The sequence below is a fragment of the Stylophora pistillata genome, chromosome 14 (genome assembly GCF_964205215.1).
Source record: "Stylophora pistillata chromosome 14, jaStyPist1.2, whole genome shotgun sequence".
Classification (NCBI taxonomy): Eukaryota; Metazoa; Cnidaria; class Anthozoa; order Scleractinia; family Pocilloporidae; genus Stylophora; species Stylophora pistillata.
In genome coordinates, this window is record NC_142532.1 from 18,483,546 (window position 1) to 18,504,604 (window position 21,059).

The 21,059-nt window shown below is 36.8% G+C and overlaps 1 protein-coding gene across 1 annotated transcript; it reads right to left on the bottom strand.

Moving 5' to 3' along the window:
- Positions 1-4,576: 4,576 nt before the first annotated feature.
- LOC111325729 (uncharacterized) lies at positions 4,577-20,888 on the bottom strand. The gene is made up of 18 exons (XM_088745275.1): positions 20,531-20,888; positions 19,893-20,071; positions 16,435-16,505; positions 16,153-16,316; positions 14,948-15,066; positions 14,001-14,110; positions 13,602-13,704; positions 12,751-12,837; positions 12,501-12,591; positions 11,735-11,786; positions 9,429-9,538; positions 8,934-9,015; positions 8,526-8,613; positions 8,017-8,117; positions 6,931-7,072; positions 6,740-6,823; positions 6,391-6,500; positions 4,577-4,807 (listed from the first exon to the last, which is right to left on the bottom strand). Exons 1-18 carry the CDS (start codon positions 20,856-20,858, stop codon positions 4,759-4,761), a joined length of 2,070 nt encoding a protein of 689 aa, XP_088601401.1. The 5' UTR covers positions 20,859-20,888; the 3' UTR covers positions 4,577-4,758.
- Positions 20,889-21,059: the final 171 nt, after the last annotated feature.

Here is a 21,059-nt window from a genome sequence, read left to right on the forward strand (position 1 = left end):
ATTAGCCTGGGAATTGGGATTTGGGCCAAATTTAGGCTGGGAACTGGGATTTGGTACCCCCCTTCACGACCCTCAGTTAACACCCTATCCAGGAAAGAGCGAAGCGATGCTACTTTGTAAGGGAAACCCAATGGGGCCGATAGCTCCGGTGTTATTTGTGACTCTAGTATAAACTGGGTGACTAAAGCACGCGTGTTTGGCTTGACAGTCGACCACAAGTTAACATGGGATGAACATTTAATGGATGTTAAGAAGAGTTTTGCTAGCAAACTAGACCTGTTAAAACGATCTAGATTCTTGCCAAAAAGCGTTTTGAGAGATTCTACTTTCAGGTCATTTTGCCCTCTGTTAAATACGGACTAGTACTGTGGGGAGCGTGTTGTAACTCAAATTTACTTGATTCAATGGAGAGACTTCATTGTAGAGCATCTCGAATCATTTTTAGCTTACCAAGAGACATGCCTTCAAAAGAGGTGCTGGCCTATGATCGGTGGCCCACTATTTATTTATTTATATTATAAAATAGACATTCTTAAGATGACTAAGATCTTTTTTAAAGCACAAAATGGTGGCTTGCCCGAATTACTGTCTAATTAACAATTATTCCACGAGCGCGCGTTGGATATGAGATGATAGATAGCCAACGAGGCGCTACGCGCCTCGTTGGCTATAATCATCTCATATCCAACAAGCGCGAGTGGAATAATTGTTTTATTAAAAACGTTAAATTAAATTAAATTTTATTCAATTTTTAGCTCCCTTTTAATTTTAATCTGACACGTACGCTTGCCATATTTGTAGATTACGGTATATTGGCTGATATACCATAATGGCTAAGCCAATAAAAAGTCTTGAATTGCATTATCCAATGATCTAGTTTTTAATAATAATATTTACATAGAAAGGAGTAATGGATATTCACTACGGGGTGGAGACTGCTTATCAGTACCAAGATTCGAAACTAGATTTATGAAGGATTCGCGGGCTTACAGAGGCACCGTTCTGTGGAATACGATTTGTCTCAATGAGAACGGGAACATCGCATCTGAGCAACAAAGATCGATATCTGATAAGAACAAAAGATTACTTCAAGGATTTTAAATTCGAGGCTACCTCTGCCTCGACAACGCGGCGTAGAAATGCAGATTTTATATATAATTGACTTTATATATAATATACTGAGCTATTTAATTATATAAGTAGTAAGTTAGGCCGCTAGATAGTTAGCTAGTAAATTAGTTGATTAGTTGGTGAGCTAGTTAATTGGCTAGGAAATTAGTTAATTTCAATATAAGTTTCAAGTTTTTACTCTCATTATTACAGACTACCTTATTAGCTAGTTTCTTTTACTCATGTTTTAGAGATTTTTATGGTTTTTTTAATCTTATCGGTCCGATTTATAAAATTATTGTACAGCGCTATTGGATAGTGATAGAAATAGCGCTATATAAATACTGTACTATTATTATTATTATTATAATTGAAGATTATTTATGAACATTTTGGTGATATTTTACCCATTCAGTAATGATTGTATCTCGTAAAAAATAAATTTAATGTGTAATTCGTAATGCGCTAGTTACTAATTTTGTCAATATTTTGACATTATTTTTATTTACATTAGGATTTATGTTTTTAATTACAACTACGCGACCCCACAAGCTTATAGCTTTAAATTTTTATCGTGTTTAAATAAAGGTCATCCATCCATCCAACGTCTCCTACCCCCAACCCTGCAGGAGACGGGACCACCATTTATTCGTCCCTATCCGAGAAGACTAGAATATCTAACCATTTCTTGATGTTATAGAAAGGTAGCTTCTCAGTTATTTTAAGACCTTGAGTGTTGGTCCCGCCGGGGCTCGAGCCCTCGACCTCCCACACAACAGTCCAGCGCACTATCCATTGGGCTAACTGGGTGGCGGTTACTGGAAATAACCACAAACTGGAATTGATCACATCTTTAAGAAGCTCTTGATTGTTAGACAAATTCTCCTTGTAAGTACCACAGAAATTGTATAAGGAACAGAATGGAGATCCTTTTTTTTTAATACTTTGGAGAACTTGTAAGCATGTAAAGGGTAAGTGTTGTTCCGCAAAGAAAGTAACGCCCACGAACTGATCCACCACAAAGCGTATAATTTGATTGTTATTTATTGACGACATTGCAATTATTCGATCTAGCAAAAGGACAATACGAAACCGTTTGTATCTATGTATAACTAAATTCTCATACAATAATTCGACCCCAAAATAGCTCGAAAATGTAACTTGACAATCACGTTTTACTTACTTCTGTGGTGAGCCGTTGACTACAGGTTAGCTTAAAGGCTCGTTTCGGGTTAGCAACTTGAACTAGACCTTTACTTTTTAAATTGATTTACTGACTGAAATGTGATGTAAAGTACAAAGCTTAAATGTCAATCAATATTCTAAATCACATGATTCTCATTCATTTTTAACAAAAAATGTGTTATCAAATTTTTCTCTTCTGTGCCTTTAATTTTCTGATGGTCAACTGTCCATAGCCCCAAAAGCAATCCTGTTTGCAACACAACTTACACCAAGTCTCCCGGTTAACTCAATGGATAGAGCGCTGGACTGTTGTGCGGGAGGTCGAGGGTTCGAGCCCCGGCCGGACCAACACTCAAGGTCTTAAAATAATTGAGAAGAATTTGCTACCTTTCTATAACATCAAGAAATGGTTAGACATTCTAGTCTTCTCGGATAGGGACGAATAAATGGAGGTCCCGTCTCCTGCAGGGTTGGGGTAGGAGACGTTAATTTCCCACACACGAGATTACTGTGTGATGGATGTCCTTCCCTGGGGTGGGATGGGTGGGAAGGTGAGATTGATAGACTGAAGCGGCTGCCAGAGGCGCCTGATATGCTGGCGTCTGTTCTCAACCTTACACTGCACCCGTAATTCAGCCTCTGGGCTGCAAGTGGTCAGATATAAACTATATCCATATTCAAGTCACCACTTTACAAACTACTTGATTTAAGTGCTCCCTAAATCAGAGCTCCCAAATGCCAATTCGTATTTGGCACTTTACTGTCTGTATTTTATGATTATTCTGATGCAAGCCACTTTTCAGAAGAAATGATGGGGTAATGCACACAAAGCAAAATAAACTGTTCACTTTTAATAAATGCATACACTCATTAAAGAAAACCTTGCATATTTTTCTCCATATGATTTTTCTTCAAAATAAACCTGTACTGATAATGACCCTGTCAGCTTATTGTTGAAAGCCTTAAATACTGAAATCAAGCAGAGAGTTAATTACAATAACTGATCTGGAAAACTGGTGTTTTTAAGGGAAAGGTTAACTCTGCACTTGAGCCGATTGGCTCACCTGGCAAGAGTTTATCCAGACCTCCAAGTAACATGAAGCAACTAGAAGTATTGCTATTCCCCATGGATGGATGCCGGTCAATTGCAAAGTTACCTCCAGCATTTCATCAAGCTTCCCTGCAGATTCAGCAGTACCCATTCTTATTACATCGCTTGCAGCGCCCATGGGCAAGATGAAGCGAATCCTGTGTTCTGATTGGCTACCCGAGTGGGCAAGATGGGCCTATCTTGCCCACTCGGGATTGCCCACATTGATCCCACACACATAAAAAAAAAAAAAAGAATTAGACCTACATTTGTAATTCTTGGACATTTTCAGCAATGGAAACGCAAAAAGCAGCAGAAGATAGTCAAAACACAGAAAACAGAGACAACTCTCGTGAGTTTGTTGTGCTACAAACAAAGTTGGCTTTCTTTCCTGGCTCTCAAAGTACACAAGTCATTCTAATTCTTAATAAAGCAAAATCTTTTTGGCAATATCATATATCCTTTATTAACTAAGCTTGTTTGGTCAAGATGGCTGGATGTTAGCCTCGTTCCTTTTTTGGTACTTAAAATAATCAGTGTGATATTTAGATGACCTATAAACCATTAATAGCACCAAACTTTATCACATACTCTTAGTATAGGTAATCACATGATTTCGAGTGCAATTTGGAATGAGCCCATGCAATTTGAAATTGCTTTTTTGGTATTTAAAATAACCAGTCTGATATTTAGATGACCTATAAACCATTAATAGCACCAAACTTTTTCACATACTCCTAGTATAGGTAATCACATGATTTTGAGTGCAATTTGGAATGAGCTCATGCAATTTTGTTAGTCTTTGAAAAAATTTATAAGTGCTTATTTATTCCAAATTGCACGAGAAAAACATGTGATTATCTATTAATAAAATACATGAAAAAATGAGGTAGCTTCTCATAACTACGCAGAAGAGCGCGCGCATTACGTGTAAAAATAATTTATTCAAACCCTGCAAGTAACATTGACCTTTACATTGACCTTGACATTGACATTGACATTGACATTGACCAATCATTCTGACCAGTCAGAATGTCTGGTTTGTTTCTTTCTTTGCACTGAATTAACTCTCTTCTGCACTGAATTAACTGAAAACTGCATTCATCTTAACCAATCAGAATTGAGAAATTTTTTCATGTATATTATTAAACAGTAAACAGTATCCTTTTATCGATCTAAGTTTTTCACCTTAGCTTGCTGAAACATGGAGAACCATTTTCTCTTCTCATCATCAATGTATCGAAAAAGAAAAACAATTTGATTACGTGGAGAGAATATCATTCAAAGGAAATGTTGTCTTTTTCTTCTCCTATATTCTCAGTGAGAGCATTACAAGGAGCCAATGGAAATGAACAAAGTGTTGTAGGATGGATTCAAGCCTGTATATGTCCTGACAGATTTGGTGGCAAAAGATCAAGGTAACTGAGGAAAAATGCAAAAAAAAGACAAATAATAAATGATATGGCCAGAGAGTTAAACAAGTGGTAGTCATAACAAATCTCATGATACTGAATTACATATATCTTATTAACCAAGCTCGAGGACCGTACTGGGAAAATGTCGGCCTGAGGTCTTGACAGTACAGACCTCACTGCGCTTGGTCCGTAAAAAAAGACAGAGGGCCGCTATTTTTCCAGTACGGTCCCGAGCAAGCTTGGTTAATAAGAGATTTATTATACGACTGAAGTTCAAAGGGACACAAGTGTGGTATCATTCGGGACAGTGCCCGGCCCAATACTTAGAGAATATTGGACCGGCAATAGAGCATTTTGATTGGTTAATTTTAGTTATTGGCCCTCTGACTGCCCAAGTCGTGTAATAAACTGAATTACTATACCATCACTTAAGTATCTTTTTGTAATTCCGACACCACAACATTGTCAATGTCTACTTCTCTAGCCTGGATTGTAGGCATAGCATTCAAATGTCTACTTCTCTAGCCTGGATTGTAGGCATAGCATTCAAATGTCTACTTCTCTAGCCTGGATTGTAGGCATAACATTCAAATGTCTACTGGTGATGTGAACAAGTACAAGGGAACAAGAAGTCACACACAATCGTTACTCACTCACTAGTTTTCCTTGCATTTTCACCAAACACATTATTCAGGCAACAGTAACTGTAACAGTACTTAGCCTCTTGACATGGCAGTTTTTTCTAGTAATTTTTGTTTTTGCAAGAGAGCCGTCACATGGTGGATTCCAGGCACCAGTGCCAAGACAGACAAGAGTTCCCCCTTCAACTTTCACTTTGAATATCAAGTTCTAAGTTTTTATTTTTTTTCCATGTTTTGTTTATGGCTTCTTCATTTTTTAACTCTTTGATCTTTGTGACTAGCATTTAATTTCTCCCTATAGTGTCAACCCTGAATAAAACCAACAAGGTCAGGGAAGATCAAGGAAATTATTTCCATTCAAGGATTTCTTTTGATTGTTAACCAAACTCCCTGTATCAGAACCATAGATAATGTATAGACAACATTATGAAGGATATGTATACTACCTTTAGGGTGCAAAGGATAAAATAGGGGTAGATCTAGGAGGAGGGTGCAGGGGGTGCACACCCCTCCCTCCCCTGAGATGACCATTAGCCTTTTCTTTGTATTTGCTATTACAATTTGGTTATATCCAGTCACCAGTCAGTTACGCCATTCGTTAGTGGTGCACCCCCTCCTCAAAAAAATCGTGGATCCACCCCTGTAAAGGATGTCCTCCCAACTATAAATTTACTAAAGGTGACAAAGCAAGCTCTTTTACCTTGGATATATCAACAAAGTTGAAGTGGTAAATTGGCCACCGTAACGATTACAAAAGCTGACGTTTTGAGCGTTAGCCCTTCGTCATTCGCTCCGATGAAGGGCTAAGGCTTGAAACGTCAGCTTTTGTAATCGTTACGGTGGCCAATTTACCACTTCAACTTTGTTGATATATCCAAGTTATTTCGTTACTCCCACCGACGCAGCCCCAAACAGTTTCTTTCAAAACTATCAGCCTTTATTCTTTTACCTTGGGTTGTGCATTTCTATTCGTCCTCTAAGTATTGAAGGACCTAACAATGAGCTAAACTGAGAAAGGCATTCAGAAGCTGCTGTTGATGTTAGCGCATTGTCACTTTTCTGTGGAAGAAATGTTTGTAAAACTAGAGGTAAGGACAAATAATTATTATTTCAAGTCTTCCAAAAAAGTTGAGAACAAAACATCACAAAGGTCACAAATGATTCATAAGATCTTGGGGTATAGCTAAAGGAGAAATACAGATAACTTTTACAAGATTTCACCATCTAGATTCCAGAACACCAAGCATTTAGGCACTATGGAAAAAGTATTTAAAAACACAACTATCACTAGTTCTTACCAGACTGTAGAAAATTGAGTCAATGAAAAGCTCAAAATGTCTTTTAAATTGATTCTTTCCTATTCCTTTGGCAATGAATGGTAGCTGAAAAAAAAAACATAGCCAGCTAATTTAAAAAATAATTAAACAAAAAATAAAAATTGGATATGTTATTGTCAATGATAATAAGACATGTTTCCAAGTTGGTTTACCTGTGTGCAGACTGTTTCAAGTAGATGAAGATGCTGAGTGTAATGTTTATAGTGGGCTGCCTGTGCTACGAGGGGCAATAAGGTGATGACTTCTTTATGAGCCTTGGAATTGGTTGAAAGCTCAGCAACAAGGTCCACACAACTAGGAGAGGGAGGAAAGAGTTCAATTCACATAGGACTTCACCCTACAAACATCAACAAGGCCAGTGGGAAAGAAATCCCAGAAGCCTGGATGCTGATAATCAAGAAACCCAACAGCAGGAGTCTCTCATGACAGTCTGATCCAGACCTGATCAGAGAGGCACCAATCAGATCCATTCAATCAAAGCTGAGCACAATAGAATATAGGTGAAATGTACTCAATTGACCTCATTGCAGGAAGACTAGCAGTATATACAGTCAAAATGTTGTGATCCACATACGAAAAACCACATCATGGGACAAATAATTATAATTATATTTCTCTTGAAAAAGTTCTCATTATTAACTTGCTCATAATCCCCAATCATAGTTAAGTAAGAATTAAAGGTTGACTCCCTTTACCAAATTTCCCTCCAAAGACACCTTCACAACTACTGTGACAGTCATTGACAGCCGAAAAGGACATTGCCTCAGTGAACAATAAGCTAGTATCCAAAGCAAGAGTTCCAGATTTAGCTCTGGTTGGGGAAATAACCAAAAATCTCCTATGTTTTGACACCCAAAATTGCTATATTTTGGTTTATTACAAACTGGATAATGCAATTCAAGACTTTTTATTGGCTTAGTCATTATGGCATATGAGCCAGAATCTAATATCTCTACATTGTAACATCCGGTTTCTTCTTACAAAATAAAGTCGCGAAGATTTGTCTAATATCTTGAAGTGGGTTTTTTTTTAATAAAACAATTATTCCACTCACGCTTGTTGGATATGAGATGATTATAGCCTACGGGCCACGTTGGCTATCTATCATCTCATATCCAAAGCGCACTCATGGAATAATTGTTAAATATATCTGGGATTTGCAATGAAAACAATTTTGAACCTTTAACTCCCCACATCTGCCTTAGTGGAAGTGTAAGTTGTGAGAGATTTAAACTCACCCATCAGCTCTTTCCCATGGCTCAGCAGGTCTTCTGAAAAGATGGTCAGCACATCCACCTCCCCTTCTCATTTTAGGGGCAAGTGACCCACAGGAATACATCTACAGACACAAAAATACCCCCAAAATTTTAAAAAATACCTTATTACAATAAGGCTCACAATTTAGTATCAAAATGATTGATAACAAAAACAATAGTGATCCTTCAAAATACACAGTCTGAAACAGGTTTCAATCCTGTGAGAGCAACAAAGGGAGGGACCCAATCCTGTTTCACACAAGAATTTTAGAAAAATCCATGTGTCATGTGTGCTGTAAACAAGATTTCACCAGTCACAAATTTAAAGGGGAAAACTTCAAACCTCACTTACCTTGCCTTTCTGTAAAATTAACACACCACATTTTAATTTTGGGCTCAATCACATGTAACCTATCTAAATAAACCCTCTTTGCCAAACTTTCCTGAACAAAATGAGTTACTTAATACAAACAATAAATTTGTTAAACTACCTGTCTGTTTGTATGTAGCTCCATATCATTATCTCTCAGTCTTTTTATAACTCCAAATGTGGCCGGACCTTTCTCAACTCCCGTATACCTTAAACAAAGAGTTAAACATTAATATTGTCTTCCTAGTTGGTGACAGCTGGCTGGTAAACTAAACATCTCCTATTCTTAATTTTTCCAGTGGTTCCTTCTAGGTTCAGAACATTTTCTGAGTAACAACAGGAACAATTGGAGACTTTTCTACAGAAGAAAATTGTTGGAAAAAAATATCCACAGAAAAAGACAAGCACACAGCTATAACAAAAAATTACACATCTGGGCAACTAAACTCAATAAGTAAACATTTTACTTTCAATTGAATATAAATTTGCACAATAATTGCTAAAATATAAGATGGAAACAAATTTTTACTTTTCTGTGGTGGCTTCCTGTTTCTCGATTCCTTGAAGACCTTCTGTTACTCTCTTAATGACAATGTTTAGTGCAGTTTCCCCTGCAAATAAAGCAAATTATTTTGCATTGATAGTCTGAAAATTACTACAGTGTTCTCCATATAATTCTGTTCATTTTCAAACCTTTAAATAACATAAACACATTGTTTATGTCACTTTGTTTTAGACCATAAACATCAAATGATAAATACCTCACAATTTGCTACAACACTACTCAACATAGGTTCTCAGCAACAATTCATTTAAATTTTGATACCAGATTTATATTACCACGGCAAATAAACAGTCACAATTTGAATTAATGATGAGAAGCATTACAAAACTGTTAATCCCCTCTCACTTCAAAACAGTCCACACAAAAAATTATCACCCCAAACCATTACTCTGCAAAAACTACTTTTGATAACCCAGTGAAAACCTCTTCTAACAACTAGTGACAAGTAGGGGTACATACCATAAGCTTTAACAACATTGCTAAGCGACACTGCTGCACCTTGTCTGACTGAAGGGATGCTGTCTGAGAGATTCTCAAAAAATAAAGGGTAAAGTTCATCCGCGCTAGAACTAAAAAAAAAAAAAAAAAGTTGTTTCAGGTAAGGAATTCTAATTCCTAAATTATGTTATTACCACAGGGGGCCCATACAATCTGTTTGTGTAGCTGACTTTTGTTTTAAAGTGAATATACAAGATTTACCATTTGCCTCACCTATAGTAATATATTGCTGACTATGTACATAAATCACTGATAAATAAATGTTGAATTACTTTACCTGTGGTGTATAGTCGTCCTTTTGCCTCAAAAATGTTCTTTTTTAGCGATTTTGAATAAGTCTGAGTTCGTCGTTAATGTAATGCACAAAAGAAAGATGTCGTGTCTTACTTGTGTTTGCCCACTAAAATATTTTAAGAACGTAGCACGTGAATTCCAGCAATGCGAGTTCCAGCAAGTTCACGTGCACATGACCTTTTTCGTTTCTTTTTTTTATGAATAAGTACTTTGGAACTCTAGTTTTTCGAAAAGTTGGTATCTAAGTTAGTATGTAAAGTTCGTGAAGGGTTTTTGCAAAAGATTCAGAGAATTTCAAAGCAATGCGGAGCGACATAGGTAGAGAGGCTGATTTACAACGCTGTGGAACTCTGAAGAAAAAGGAAATTAAACGTGGAGTTTACAAAAGACAAGGGTGGAAGCCTTGCTTTCAAAGGGTTCAAGCGCTCGAGTGATTTTCCCCCTGAAAATTGCATTGCTCTGCTTTCAAACTTTGCAGCATTAAGGTCAAAAGATGCAAGATTCTCCTCATACCTTCTAATCGAAAATCCATCCAAATGGACCGGAGCTAGCCCTCAAAGAAAATCAAAATCCCACAGTATTTGAGCACCTGGGATGCGTAGCAAGATTCTCATGTGCCAGCCAGAAACCATCACACCTGATTGACCAATTTAAAATAACGTTGTCCAATTCAAAATAACGTTGTCCAATTCAAAATAATGTCGTCCAATCAGAAAAGGGCAATCAGACATGACGGTTTCTGGCTGGCACATGAGAATCTTGCTACGCACCCCAGGTGCTTAAATACTGTGGGATTTTGATTTTCTTCGAGGGCTAGCTCCAGTCCGTTTGGATGGATTTTCGAAAAGAAGGTACAAGGAGAATTGTGCATCTTTTGACCTTAATGCTGCGAAGTTTGAAAGCAGAACGATGTGATTTTCAGGGGGAAAATCGCTCGAGCACTTGAACCCTTTTAAAACAAGGCTTCCACCCTTGTCTTTCTTTTATGCATTACATTAACAACGAACTCAGACTTAATCAAAATTTCTCAAAAAACAAAAACATTTTTGAGGCAAAAGGACGACTATAAACCACAGGTAAAGTAATTCAACGTTCAATTATCAATGATTTATGTACATAGTCAGCTCTATATCACTATAGGTGAGGAAAACAGTAAATCTGGTACATTCACTATAAAACAACAGTCAGCTACACAAACAGATTGTATGGGCCCCCTGTGTTATTACCAGCAGATTCATGTGTTATTACCAGCAGATGCATGTGTTCCACCACATGCTTACTTATTTTGGTTCTGAGCATTTTTTCAATAAGTTCAAACATTGTAACCTTACAAGTTATTCACTTGTGACCTTTTGCACTTTCAAATCATTATCCAGTTCATAAGACACAAGAATAAACAAACTTTACTTATCAGCTGGAGGGTGTAATCTTGTTCTAAAATAAAACCAAATTCTTTCAAATAATTTACAGTGAAATTTCAGCAGATAACAAAGAGAGAGTTAACATTAACAGCTTAACAGCTGGCAGAGCAGCAGTCTTTTGTGGCCAGAAACAGAATTTCACAATAAAACATGGGTATGCAATGCATGCAGGAGTTAATAACTTTTTCAGATGGGTGGGTTGAGATGGGACACTTTGGGTAACTGATTTGTTTAAATTTTGTAGAAGAAAAAGGGCATTAACATTCAGAGTTTCCAATAAAAATACTGTCCAATGTAAAGTAAAAAGATGTTTTGATTTATATGAAAAACAACTCAGACACAGGTATTATATGGTCTGTTGTCCTTGTTGTCTGAACAATCTGGAGCAGAAATAAATTGCATTGGTGCCACACTCACTGTAGTCTCCTTTGCAGCAGTTGTTTGGTCTTGTCATGCAACACACTCTTTCTCCCGTTCATGACAAGACCAAACAATGGATGCCAATGAGACTTCACTTGCATGTGTGAAGGCTCTAATAATCATTTCACCTACCTGCACTCCTGAGGGAAACACAGCACAAAATTTCCACAAGCCACACAGGCAGCTGAAGAAGAAAGAATGTCATTTTGAACTGTTGTTTAAATTATGATCAATTACTGTGTGTGAAATAGTAAATTTGAGACATATCATGCTTAATGCTTGGTTTGTTTAATTAAATTGATTTTTATTTGAATTTTAAATTAAAAAATGGGCAATTAAAATTCCTGGCAACAACAGCATGTACACTATTGCATAGAAACAAGTAAGATAAATTAGACATGTCTTGTCATATGGATTTCCAAAATTCAAAGATCACTCATGGTCAAAAAAATTACTTTTTTCTAACCATTTTTCACTGCATTACCGCAGTAGGGTAGGACTAGAATGAAATATATGCGAACCATGCGGGTAGTCCACCCAATAAATCCCACCTATCCCACCCCAGGGGAGGACATCCATCACACAGTAATCTCGTGCGTGGGAAATTAATGTCTCCTACCCCTAACCCTGTAGGAGACGGGACCTCCATTTATTCATCCCCATCCAAGAAGACTAGAATACCTAACCATTTCTTGGTGTTATAGAAAGGTAGCATATTCTTCTCAATTATTTTAAAAACTTGAGTGTTGGTCCAGCCAGGGCTTGAACCCTCGACCTCCCACACAACAGTCAAGTGCTCTATCCATTGAGCTAACCGGGAGGCGGTTAAGAGTTTCTCTCACATCAATCCCATTCCCCCACCCTTCCCTGCCTCAATATAACAAAGCACAAAACATACCATCCCTAACAGGCCAACTGTCATCTTTGAAACAACACACCAAAGCCTGAAGAAGATCTGAAACATGTGATCTTAAACTGTCTTGGCTAACCTAAGAGAAATTAAATGGGTATAAGAAACTATCTTTTAGAAAACTATCTTTCAGTCTGCTATCACCTGAAAGAGAATAACTGAAAGTCAAGCGAACAACCAGAAAAAAATACAGAATTAAATTGTTACAAGTTCCTATTTGAAAGGTTTATAAACCAACCTTGGTTCCAAGTTCAGCTATGCAGGCACAAGCAGCCTCTCTGACAGCATGATTGTCTGCTTTGGTTTGGCTGATGTAAAATTCAACCTGAGTGATGATAATAAACTTTAAGCATTACATTAGAGTCTATTTAAACTTTCACTCCCAGATTTGAAATGTTTTTTATCCGTGTCAAATGTCACAATGAATAGGAACAGTGTGTACAGTGCTAAACAACAGAATGCCACTGTATAGTACTGTACTGCACCGTATTTATGTCGTTAATCATGATGTTAATTGAAAAAATTCTTCCAATGAGGATTTTGATTGTTGTTGGTTTGTTTCACACTTTGTCTTTTGTCATGTGTTGACATTTGTTCATTACATTGGGGAATCTGTATATGTTGTAGGTCAATTTGTTCTTTAGGTAAATTTGTTTCAAACTAGGTTAATTTGATCTCAACCTAGGTCAGTTGCTGATGTCTGTCTGTCTGGTTTTTTTTTCGGCTGTGTTGAAATGGAACCTGAAATTATACTAAAACAATTATTCGCCTCAGGTTCCAAACATCTCAACACAGCCAAAAAAAAAACAGACAGACAGAGGGACATCAGCAACTGACCTTGGTTGAGATCAAATTAACCTAGTTGGAAACAAATTTACCTAAAGAACAAATTGACCTACAACATATACATATGGGCTTCTGGATTGTAAACATTGTAATGAGGACTTTGTCATTACATTTTATTATTACTTTAGCCGGGCTGAAAAGTATCACTTCATTATACCAAGGACTTTGTTAAATAGAGGTTCATTACATCAAGGTTCCACTGTATTTCTTAATTTAAAGTAATTAAAAATATTTTTCGCTCACTGTCTCTGTGATGTATTTTTCCACCATATGTTTCCCTTCTGTTCCAACTATGATTTTCCAGCTTTGCTGAGAGTATATTCTTACACCTTCTGCTACATAATACCTTTTGAAAGAAATGTATTCAAATAATTTCAATTTAGCTACACAGATGGGAATAACTAGTTAAAATCCCAATGTCAATAAATGTTGAAGTTTTTAAACTTCAAAAATTTCTTGGCATTGGGATTTTGAAACACTTACTATAAATTAAAGTGTTCAAGGTAAAAAGTTCACTTTTCATTTCCAACTGCATGAGATTTCATCAGCTTTGCTTTTTCTTAGGGAGACAAAATTTTTTGCTATAAGAATCAATTGAATCAAGTCAGGAATTATGGTAGAAATTATAGCATCTGGTCTAACCTGTTCAGACACATGGCTGGTAAAACCTTGGGGAAAAACTTCTCTCTTGATTCTTTACTGGGTAGAGTCTGAAAGAACTGACGTGTGGCTACTGAGGCCGCTAACCTAACCTACATTTCAAACAAAAACAAATGTTATGAGCTATAAAGTATAAGCAGGTGGTATTTAAACACATACGTCTAGGAAAATTGTACAACAAAGTAAAGTCAAGGTCAAAACAAAGTCAGTGGTTATTCAAGTTCATCTATCTATTAACCCTTTAACTTCTGTGAGTCAGGACTCAACATTAACAGTAGTCAACTAGCCATAGACTAGTAGAAATTCAATTTTGGCTGGTGGTTTTCGATTTCCACTCGCCAGTTTGGCCAGTAAACAAACTAAAATTGTTGTAACATCAAAGTTGTTACTGGCCGCTTGGCTAGTAAGTTGAAAAGTTAGTGTCAAGCCCTGTGAGTGATACAGAGAGAAATTCTCCCAACCATATCAATTCAATATCAAGCAGACAAGTGATTATTAATGATTATCAACTATTAATCCAATACCAGACTCACTAAACAAACATCATAAGAATTGTATGGAAAATAAAAAGGACTAATTACTAGGCAATTTTAATAAATACATAACACCATCCCATCTTTGGAACTGAAGAGCTTTCAGTTTGGAGGTTTTATCCAGTGAATTCTGGTTCTTAGTGCTTTTTTGCCTTTGCATCACAGTGATAAACAAAAAAACATTACCAAGATTTCCTAACAAAATTTTTCTAGCTAATGATAAAGTGGGACAGAGGATTAAAAAAAACACTTGTCTTAATGAGCTTGTGTTCAAAAATTTTCAACCAAAGGAAAAATTTGAACCACAACACAGCCTAACTGGATCACTACCATAAAAAAAAATGGATATCAAGTAATCCCTATGTGGCTGCAGAAGTAACCTATCTACCAACATACTTGGCTCCAGTTATCAGACAACCCTTTCTTCAGATAATCAGAAAACTGATCTCCATGTTTAAGTATTGCATTCTCCTCAACATCTACCACAATAGACTCTGTAACCTCTGACGATTCATCTGCCACAAGAATGCATGTTTTGATGAATCACTCAAGAGTTAGTATAGGTAATCACATGATTTCGAGTGCAATTTGGAATAAATAAGCACAAGTAAATTTTTTCAAAGACTAACAAAATTGCATGAGCCTGTAGAGCAAGTGCAATTTGTGGTCTTTGAAAAAATTTACAAGTGCTTATTTATTCTAAATTGCGCGAGAAAATCATGTGATTATGTATTAATAATATACATGAAAAAATACGAGGTAACTTCTCATAACTATGCAGAACAAAAGTGAGCGCATGAGGTGCAAAAATAATTTATTCAAACCCTGCAAGTGACATTGACCTTGACCTTGACCTTGACCAGTCATTCTGACCAATCAGAATGTCTGGTTTCTTTCTTTCTTTGCACTGAATTAACCCTCTTCTGCACTGAATTAACTCTCTTCTGCACTGAATTAACTGAAAACTGCATTCATCTTAATCAATCAGAACTGAGAAATTTTTTCATGTATATTATTATAAGAGAAACACTACTATTATATTTGCACAAGGGTAGGAAAAGAGAATAATATGATTCAATAAATTTGACACCCAACATTTCATAGACCAATGGAAAAGGGTCTCTATGTGATATGGGATAAAGCATAAAATTCATATAAGACAAGTTAACTTTTCTAAGAGATTTGTGTGTGAAACAGGATCAGTTATTACCCCCCCCCCCCATCCTCACCTTTGCTACTCTCTCATATGTCCAGAAATGCATGCACTAACAAAAATTGGCAAAATTTCCTCAAAACCTTCAAATCCACCATGTTGATTTCACTTCAACAAATTTGACTTAAATTTGCAAAAATTGTCAATTTGACCGAGCAGATTTTGCTTTGATGAATTTGACTAAAAATTTACCAAAATTGCCAAATATGTACACATGCACTGAGTGATATGACAATTTTGATGTAATTTCCCTATTTTTGTTACTGCACGCATTTCTGGACCTGAGTGCCCACTCAATGCTTATGCTTAATGAAATGATTTTATGTAAAGATTATGTTATCCGAAAGAGTAGAAAAAAAAGTTTAATGGTGATCCAAAGAATTCCTACCTTGTTTTCTTCCCAGGCTAACAAGTGATGCACAGAGTTGATAACCCGTCTCCCTAACGAATCTGTTTGTATGGTTTAATGCCTGAAATATCAGATCAAGGAGGTCTTGAGTAATATGTTCATTGAAGGCTCTTCCACATCCTTCTATCACTGATTGAAGAGACCTAAAACATAAAGTATATCTGATCAGCGACCTTAAGCTTTCTTTTGTTGCTGTATAAGGCATTAAAAGTAACTAACATTCTCACTGATGAAAATGAATTTTGATAGCATGTTACAAACCTCATACTTGTCTCTAAATGTTTCCATCCTGCAGTATCATGAAATATCTGTGCTGCATCTGCATTTTTGTGCTAAAAAATCCAAACAATATTGTACAGAAAAAGTGTTGAGACAAAAATGCTTCTAGTTAGTTAAGTAAAATAAACACTGAATGATATATTGCTCTTGGTTGTTGAACAGAAGAAAAACTCGGAAATTGCCAGTAACATCTTAAAGAAACTTTTGGTAAATTGGCAACTATCAACACAGCTACCAAATGAAAGTTTAAATTCTCTCATAAAGCTTCCAATCTTGGTTAATCTTTTTTTTTTATTATTGGAAACTTTCATTGCATATTTAGTTGAAAAACCTTTTTTCTTTTTGGCATGGTGACCAAAGCAACTGCAGCATGGAGCATAGAAGATTGAGTTATACCCTTGTATTCACTATTTTATCCTTTGACACCAAAGTGATTAGCATCTAATTTCTCCTTTTATATCACCTCTGAATCACACAGTAAGGTCATGAGAATAAATAAAATGATCACCAACTAAAGAAGCTCTTGATTGTTAGACAAATTCTCCTTGTCAGCACCTTAGGCCATGTTTAGAGAACAGTATGGAGAATATCAGTTATGATATTAGGGTGTTAAGGGTTAACCGTTAAATGCAAAGATCTGTTTGCTAATTCTCCTCTTTAGCTGCTAAACCTTTTCTTGTAATTTAGTTGATGATAGATCAAGATTCTACCTCATAAATTGGAGTATTTTCATTACCTATTAGCTGGATAATGTATATATTAGATATCATAAGGAGAAGTTAAATGTCAATCATCATCATATTGAAAATTTTGGAAAATTTTGCAAAAATGTCAATCACTTCTGGGAGTAATAGTAATAAGTTTACTGAACACTCCCTAAAAGGGTTTTTCAGTGAACAGTAAAGTACAATAAGAATAAAAGATATACATGTATAGTACTTGATCAGCAGGGATTTGCTAAAGCAAAGGCATAGAAAAAACCAGGAAAGATTTATTACTCGACGTTTCGGGGTCATCGTGACTCCATTATCAAGAGACTAGTTTAAAAACATGCAAATAAGGAAAGGTACAAGAATAGCATAAATTAGACTGAACGGCTTAAACAAACACCTTGGCGCGGATGGAATCCGTTTGCACGTTCAGTGTTGGCTTACGCATGCGAATATACAACATTTCATTAACAAGGCAATCAAATTTGCCGTTACATTTCGTGATGACGTTGAATTGCTCGATCAAGCGTTCAGGCATTTCACTATTGTGCTGGAGGTGGTAGTGTTTGTAGATAGAAGATGATTTCCTTGTGTGCCCTTCTACGCGCTCGTGTAAGTGACCACGAGTATAGCCCACATACCCTGCATCACACAGGTTACATTTAAATTCATAAACGACACATTGTTGGTTAACAATAGGGGGCTTAATTTCGTGTTGCTTAAGCTGTTGATCGAGCTTAGGGCTAACGAACACTGGTTGGACAGTCACGCTTAACTTCGAGCTTAGACTGTTCAGTTGTTGTTTAACATGATTAGCTGACGACTGGTCCTTGAAGGGTAACACTAATCTCACAGTCTCCGATGGTACGTCTGGTGATGGACAGGGTTCTGCAGATGAAATCCTTCTCTCAACGAACCGCTTGATTGTAGTTTCAACCAGTGGCTTTGGGTATTTCAAGTTATGAACCCAAAGCCACTGGTTGAAACTACAATCAAGCGGTTCGTTGAGAGAAGGATTTCATCTGCAGAACCCTGTCCATCACCAGACGTACCATCGGAGACTGTGAGATTAGTGTTACCCTTCAAGGACCAGTCGTCAGCTAATCATGTTAAACAACAACTGAACAGTCTAAGCTCGAAGTTAAGCGTGACTGTCCAACCAGTGTTCGTTAGCCCTAAGCTCGATCAACAGCTTAAGCAACACGAAATTAAGCCCCCTATTGTTAACCAACAATGTGTCGTTTATGAATTTAAATGTAACCTGTGTGATGCAGGGTATGTGGGCTATACTCGTGGTCACTTACACGAGCGCGTAGAAGGGCACACAAGGAAATCATCTTCTATCTACAAACACTACCACCTCCAGCACAATAGTGAAATGCCTGAACGCTTGATCGAGCAATTCAACGTCATCACGAAATGTAACGGCAAATTTGATTGCCTTGTTAATGAAATGTTGTATATTCGCATGCGTAAGCCAACACTGAACGTGCAAACGGATTCCATCCGCGCCAAGGTGTTTGTTTAAGCCGTTCAGTCTAATTTATGCTATTCTTGTACCTTTCCTTATTTGCATGTTTTTAAACTAGTCTCTTGATAATGGAGTCACGATGACCCCGAAACGTCGAGTAATAAATCTTTCCTGGTTTTTTCTATGACATGTATAGTAAAAAAACAAAACTATATGTTAAAACCATTATTTTTGTTGTAAGAAACTCATTCAACATCCTTAATTTTAAAGTTTTCTTAAAGTTAGTGAGGCCTTTACACAGTTTCAAATCACTGTCTAACGAGTTCCATAATTTTACCATCCTATAGGGGAATCCTTGTTTACAATATTTGCCTCATTAGCATAAGCAATTCAGTTTCTGATGGAGCTAAAACTAAATCAGTTCTGAATATCGAAAGGTCAAAGTACAATTAACTCGGCCAGAGAATACAAGCCCGATGATTTCAATACTTTTTGTGCAACACGGGTTTAAAAACTCAAAATTTTACATAGAATGTATGAGCTCATTAGCACTTTTGCCACCCAGAAATTTTGCAGTTTTTGATGGACCATTTCTCCTTGAATATTACACCCAAAGAGCTAAAAATTTCACCATGTACTAAGGTTTTCTAGCTCTTTAGCTGCCTGAAGTCAATTTGTATCTAACATGCTTCCTTCTTTACGCAAAGTCGTATGCAAATGAGCAAAAATGTAAACAATGACGTCAGCATGAATCCGCCTATAGTGAAACGATCTCTGACCAGCAGCGGTTTTAAATAAAGGAATATTAAGTTGTTGGGAATTTCTTGTTATTTGGTCAGATATCTGCCTTCTTGTGGCAAACTGTGACATCAGATAGGTCGGGGCATGGTCTGTCATGCACCTTGAATTCTTGTTGAAGAATTAACAAGATTTCAAATCCCAGTAAGCCAAATGAACAAAATGAAAACAAAAATCATCTTTACGGGGAAGTAATCCTATGGAAAGATACTTATCAAAACAAACATTTCTATTCAACCTTTTCACTCTTATGAGTGACCAATACAGAATTTCTCCTTACAATATTGATACAATATCAAGTAGACAAGTGATCAGAATAAGGAAAAAGAAAATCAGGGGATTGTCAGTTGATCCAATACCATATTCTCCAAACTACCATGATAAGAATTGTATGACAGACAGTAAGGAGATTTACTAATGACATCTTTGGAGGGAAAGGGTTAAAAATATTTGTTACTGACCTTTTCTTCTCCTGTCTCCTTTTCACTACCCGTTAACTTATGCACAAGTCCTTCAGCCACTTCCTCAGGGTCGGGCAATCTTCTCTCTAAATTTTCACCCACATTCCTCAAGATTTCATCACGGCAGGCCACAAAAACTCCTGTACCTTTCCTTGAACAAAGGGCACCGAGTACCTCTCCTGTTAATCAACAAAAAAAGGAGGAAAAGTTTCAAAATCATTTTACATTACTCTAAAAAAAAAATTATCCGTTGCGTAAGTGTTTGTGTGGATGGAAAGTGCCTTTTATGACTTATAAATATTTTTGGAGTGAAAGTTGCTTTTTAATTTACTTCTTCCCTGATTTTACAGAGGGGGCCTTCCTGGGGGATACGCAAAATGATTCGCTGCTTGGATTGATTGCCAAATTAAAGTATGCATTGTCATAAATTGATTGCAGATACACTGGACACTGTTAAGATTCCAAAAAGATTTGCTTGTGCCAAAGACATTTTGGAAAATTTCGATTTGTTTGGGGGGAAATTTATATAATAACATAATAACGTAGGAATATCTCAGTCTATATATAAACTGGAAAATTTTACGCTGTTTGCTATGATCGAGCACCTCTCTAAACCTAGCTCTCGATTCTGAGATCACCTGAAGCAATCCTGACCCTCGCCTCTTCATCATGCATTAATCCCAACGATTTTTTTCTGAGTGTCTCACAGAAGTCATCTGAGCCGAGATTGTTCAAAATAAATGTTTTGCTCCCTATCAAACCACCATGTCTTGTCTCCCAGGCTCCATCCGTCGACGTCACAAATTCGGTTAAAGAGTTTTGCAAATCCTCTACTTGTCGTATATCTGAAGTGAAGTTAGAAGTATCTTTCAGTTTCTCTTCCAAAGCTAGTAGTCCTCTATCCCTTTCAAGCTTTACATGGCTACGGAGAAGATTTAAAATGTCACTTACAGATCTGTCCGCCATCTTTAGTTGTTGGAATCACACAGGGGATCATGGGAGGGATATATCACTTTTGACTACTGGGAGGGGAAGGGTGAGAATTGTGGTACTCGTGCTCAGCCGCTCAGTCAGTCCGAACAGACGTGGAGCTATACAGGTACAGTATACAAGTATGCACACACAAAAAAAAATCCTCCCCAGATACGTCTGCATGCTCCTAAATTC